The 5,285-nt window shown below is 43.5% G+C and overlaps 1 protein-coding gene across 1 annotated transcript; it reads left to right on the forward strand.

The window, feature by feature from the left end:
- The first annotated feature begins 3,528 nt into the window (after positions 1–3,528).
- Positions 3,529–4,819, forward strand: LOC147442951 (uncharacterized). Its single transcript, XM_086529753.1, has 3 exons — positions 3,529–4,127; positions 4,177–4,354; positions 4,457–4,819. Exons 1-3 carry the CDS (start codon positions 3,529–3,531, stop codon positions 4,817–4,819), a joined length of 1,140 nt encoding a protein of 379 aa, XP_086385879.1.
- Positions 4,820–5,285: the final 466 nt, after the last annotated feature.

Consider the following 5,285-nt stretch of genomic DNA (forward strand, 5'->3'; position numbering starts at 1 on the left):
AGAGCTTGTCACTCTACTATGGAAGACTGATAGGACTAATGTGCAGACATGCTTGTGGCAGCCTCATGCTCTCAAGCGCCAAATGGACTAGTCATCCATTGTAGAATGATGTCGTAGGGTAACATAGGGATCCTCTACCCGCTAAGAAAAGGACTCATGAATATGCTTTATCTTCTCTACACCATAGTCAAGGACGACTATGATTTCAAGAGAGATTTAATGTCATAATAATAATGTAACATTTAATGGCCTAATAACTTGTGTGTAGCGGAAATGAGCATGAACATAGTGGGCATTTCATTAGCATAGATTCCTAATGAGAATTACAAAAGTGCTTGGGTGGAGAGAGCAACAAAAAGCATAACACCTAGTTAGATAGCATCAACAATACTTTCAAAAGAGAGAGAAATTAAGCTATTGACAACAGTTGAGGACCGGATTTGCATGGAGCCGGTCCCCCCTTTAAAAGGCTTTGTATTATGGTTTCTCCCATCAAGAGAGACATTGTACAATACAATTATTTGTGTTCCTTCAAGACTAGCTAGTGCAATGAAGATGGAAGTTTCATGCACCAAGCAAAACACTTAGCAAACACAACTTGAATTATCCCCGTTCTCAGACCCAAGACCTCACACACCTTCGAAGATGGTGAGACCTAGCAGGGTATGAGAGTAGATTGAGAGGAAGAAGGAGTATCTTACGAGAAAGATGTACATCTCCTCACATATTCACTCATATTAGCATAGCTTAGCTTAGTAATTAGCTTGGTAGAGGAGATGCATGCATTGAAGCTTGGCTCTTGGTTGGATTTGCATCCACATGCCAAGAGAGTGTTGATGTAGGCTTCTATCTCACAAGCTTGGAGTAGGTGATGAGTTCTCCATTAAAGCTTGGGAAGAGATAGTCTTCTCTTTCTTCACACATGAGCTTGTGTGAGTGTGTGTGTGTGATAATGCCTTGCAAAAATCAGCCCCCTCTCTCTCTTGGGCGAGCCCCCTTGCTATTTTCTCTTCCTGCAGCCTCATTGGCCCTCCCCAAGTCAAGCCAATTACAATTAAGCAGCATAAGTGATAGCCTTCTGACATGTGTCCCCCTTTCCCCTTTTGTGAGAGCTTTAGGTAATTAATTAATTAAACTAAACTCTCATTGGACCCCTTTGCCTCTTGGCCAATAGGAATCAGGCAAGCCATGGGGCTCCTGAATGCTCATTGGACCCTTTGGGAGACTGCCCAATAGTCTTTTAGGAGACTTAATTCTCATTGGTTTCTTTTATTAAATGTTTTTAAATTAATTAAACTAGATTTACTCTAGCTTAATTCTCATTGGTCCACTTCAAGGGTCATCCAATAGAAACTGGGCACACCTTGTGGGCATCTTGCCTAGGGAGCTGACATGTGTCCCTTATTCCCTTTGTGTAAAGGAAGCCTCTCTGTGTGTGTGTGTGTGTGTGTGTGTGTGTGTGTGTGTGTGTGTGTGTGTGTGTGTGACTTTCTCTCTCATCCCCTAGAAGAAGGGCTTGCCCCCTCCCATGTAGGGATGTGCAAAGACTTTTAGGGCACACACAAAGCATCCAATTTTCCCTAGGGTTGACCTTTGGACACAACCTTTGAATTTTGGAACCTTAGCATTTTGGAAGTCTTAATGGGCTGAACCTTAGGGTCTTTTTAGCCCATTGTTGCACATGCCTCTTTTGCAGATGTCCCCCCCTTTGGATCCCTATTTTCTCTCCTTTGGATCCCTAATGTGGCCGGTCTGCTAGCTTAACCAATATTCTAGCTTTTTCTCCCCTGGCACTTCCCCACATTAAATGATCAGTTTAATATGAGAAAATCATTTAGGAGAATTAGATATTGATTATTATGACAGATCCCTTGAGCTAAAAGAAGTAGCGAATAGTATGTCCTAACGATTTTAAAAAAAGAGAAGAACAGACGAATCTTTCTAGATGCATCTTCGCGCAAAGCAGGAAGGGAGGGACAAAGCACAAGGTGGAGGCAGGGACGAGGACGGGGACAAAGCAGTAGGACGGGGATGCCTGGCCAGGTGCAAGGCGGTGGAAGAGGGTGCAGGGAGGTGGACGAGGGGGAAGCAAAGAGCAAAATGATTTTTTTATTTATCTTAGATTGAGTTCTCTGAGAGCGACCAAATGATGAGGCTTAGTTGGTATAGGTCGACGGAAGCTACAATTAACCTCCGAACGGTGGGCGTTCGAAACTAATGCAATGTTGTTTTGTTCTGAGGGTGAGGGTGTCGTTATTGAGTTGGGAGGAATTTGGCCACTAATTGAATATAATAGAGAACCTACCAGTATAATAGTATGTGCCCACGATTTTTAAAAAATCGTTGATTAGCTGGAATCAAAACAGATTTCAGGAAGCGCAGCAAAAGAAAGAGATCCCAGGCAGCGCAGCAAAACGAAATCGATGACTGGCAGTCATTGCATGGAAGGTTTGTAGCGACTAGCAGCTCCAATGCATTACATATGAAATAGAACTCGTAGGTGTGCAGGTCGAAGGCAAGGGTGACAGGAGTGCCATCTCCAGGTGCTCTTTCTCTCTCTCTCTCTCTCTCTCTCTCTCTCTCTCTCTCTCTCTCTCTCTCTCTCTCTCTCTCTCTCTCTCTCTCTCTCTCACACACACACACACACACACACACACAGGGTGGTCTCAAAAGAGGGTTCGCCCTGTGTGCAGAGTGGGTGTGTGTGTGTGTTAGTGAGAGAGTGAGAGAGGGAGAAATCGAATTTTACAACAGCGGTACCAACGTAGAGTGTGTCTGTGTGTATTAGTGAGAGAGAGAGAGAGAGAGAGGGAGAAATCGATTTTTACAGCAGCGGTAATGTGTGCAGAGTGGGTGTGTGTGTGTGTGTGTGTGTGTGTGTGTGTTAGTGAGAGAGAGTTTGAGAAATCGATTTTTACAACAGCGGTACCATCGCAGTGTGTGTGTGTGTGTGTGTGTGTGTGTTAGTGAGAGAGAGAGAGGGAGAAATCGATTGTGTGTGCAGAGTGTTCGTCTGGAATTTTTTTGTTGTTTGGGGGGGTTTAATTTCAGCCCTTTCGTACTGACATACCTGAACGTTCGCCCTGTGTGCAGAGTGTGTGTGTGTGTGTGTGTGTGTTAGTGAGAGAGAGAGAGAGAGAGAGAGAGAGAGAAATTAATTTTTACAGCAGCAGCTCCATAATCATAAGCTTGCTTAAAGCTTTATGTTCTTTTTTTGCTTATTTAGAGAGAGCACGCATACATGATGGCTTCGTTGAAAAATAGTGCGAGAGGTGCGGCCAATAGTGCAGGCGAAGAAGGCGTCCCCATTAAGAGGAGGGGGCGTCCTCGAATGACCCAGAGGAGAGGTCCTCAAACGAATCGAAGAGGCCGAAAAAGTTAATGGAGGCGAGTGTGACAATCTCCGTGAGAGGGGAGGACATAGATACATGTCTTCTTCCACGCGTTGACGAATTCTTGTAGAAGGAGACATTAGCGGGGATGTGCGCAGTGGAAAGAGGAGGCAGTGTTTTCCATTTGCATTTTCAGATGGTGGTTCGTATGTTGTCATCGTCTCTTATTGCCATCAACAAGAAGCTGAAGTCATACTTGGGTTGGGACAAGGAAGGTCCGGCAGGTGCGAACATCCTATGCAGTGCTCTAAAGCAGAAAAATATGCATACCTTCCGGGGGATGGTAGGCTACTGCATGAAGGACGAAGGTGAGCCGCACTTCCAGAAGCTGACTCACAATTTTACTGTTGATGATATCAACAAGAGTGTAGAGTTGTATACCCGTTACGATGTAGACGACCTCAAGAACAGGGTATGCCTAACTCCAAACAATATTTTCGACCGTGCTGCAATGTATTGGAAGTTCAAAATGCGGCACCCTCTAGGGAACTATTTCTTGTCCACCTTGCACATTATGGTGCATACCGGAAAATACTACCCTTCATCGTCGTGGATCATTCCTTACCAAGGCCGAGGAATGTACCTGAAAAAGATTAGAGCGATGTGGCGCTGCATGGCTTTTCCCTCAACCGTGACTTACCAGGACATAGTGAGCATTTTTGTGGCCGATGACTTGTACGCCAATGCACAACCAAGAGCCGATTGGTTTAGGTCCCAATGGGACGCTATAGAAAGGTTAGCATCATATTATTCTGCTTTCTTTTCCATGCGTTCGTTGCTTTAGGTACTTGTCACTGTCTGTGAATAGCAAGGAGCTTACTGATACGACCGCATTTAAAGAGACCAACGTGGACGATCCAAAAGCCAATGTTGTTATCATTGATGACAGTGATGATGACGACGAGGGCACACAGATAGGCGATGATTTCATGCCTCTCGTGCATCGCACAGAGGGAATACTTGTTGCATCTTGAAGGTTTATACTTCATGACTATTTCTTTTCCTTGAACCACATTTTTTTGCCGTTGGATTCTCACTTGTTGGGCTCATTCTTTGTTATGTAGATCGTAATGGAGGAGGGGGGTCATTTGAATGCTATGGAGGCCATTGACACGCAGGACACGTTCAAGGGAGTAGAGGAAGATCTTATTGAAAGATTAAAAGCAATCCTGCTACAGATTTGGACTGAGGTCCATGGCCATATGCATGACAATGGCACCCTTAAGTTCTTCATAAAAGAGTCTGTAGAGTCAATAAAAAACGTAGTTCAAGATTGTCAAGTAAATGTAGCGGATATCCAAGTAGCTCAACTAGAGGAGCAAATAGTGTCATTACGCAAGGAGGTTTCATCTTTAAAAGTGCAATTGGATAAACTGAATGCACTTGTGATAAGACTGAATAATGTAATCGGACATTTCCGTTCATGAATTTAATGTGATTGCTTATCGTTATCTATCGGATGTGTAATTGTCTTTTCTGTTTACTTGTCATTACACATGAACTTCAATTTATGCCTTACCAGTTTTTATGACTTGTTGTTTGTTATGGTGTTCCTTCATAAGGTTTTCATAAGGTTGGATCTCATGTATCTGCTCCATGTGAAATTATCGGAGATCATTGCATTTCTTACTCAGATCTAGAATGACTAGTTTTAATGCCTGCTAATACTCTTGTTTAAATTGAATAGATTGTCATAAGCCCATCTCTCTCTCTTTCTCTCTCTCTCTCTCTCTCTCTCTCTCTCTCCACCTTCAAGATTCCTTGGCATCTTGAAAGAAATGAATTTATTTTGAAGTCTACCAGTATGTACCAGTAATCTATAGTGACCTATTTGGCAACAAAGAATCTCTCTCTTTCTCTCTCTCTCTCTCTCTCTCTCTCTCTCTCTCTCTC

The sequence above is a fragment of the Adiantum capillus-veneris genome, chromosome 14, assembly GCF_014529385.1.
Source record: "Adiantum capillus-veneris isolate H3 chromosome 14, ASM1452938v2, whole genome shotgun sequence".
In the NCBI taxonomy this organism is placed as follows: domain Eukaryota; kingdom Viridiplantae; phylum Streptophyta; class Polypodiopsida; order Polypodiales; family Pteridaceae; genus Adiantum; species Adiantum capillus-veneris.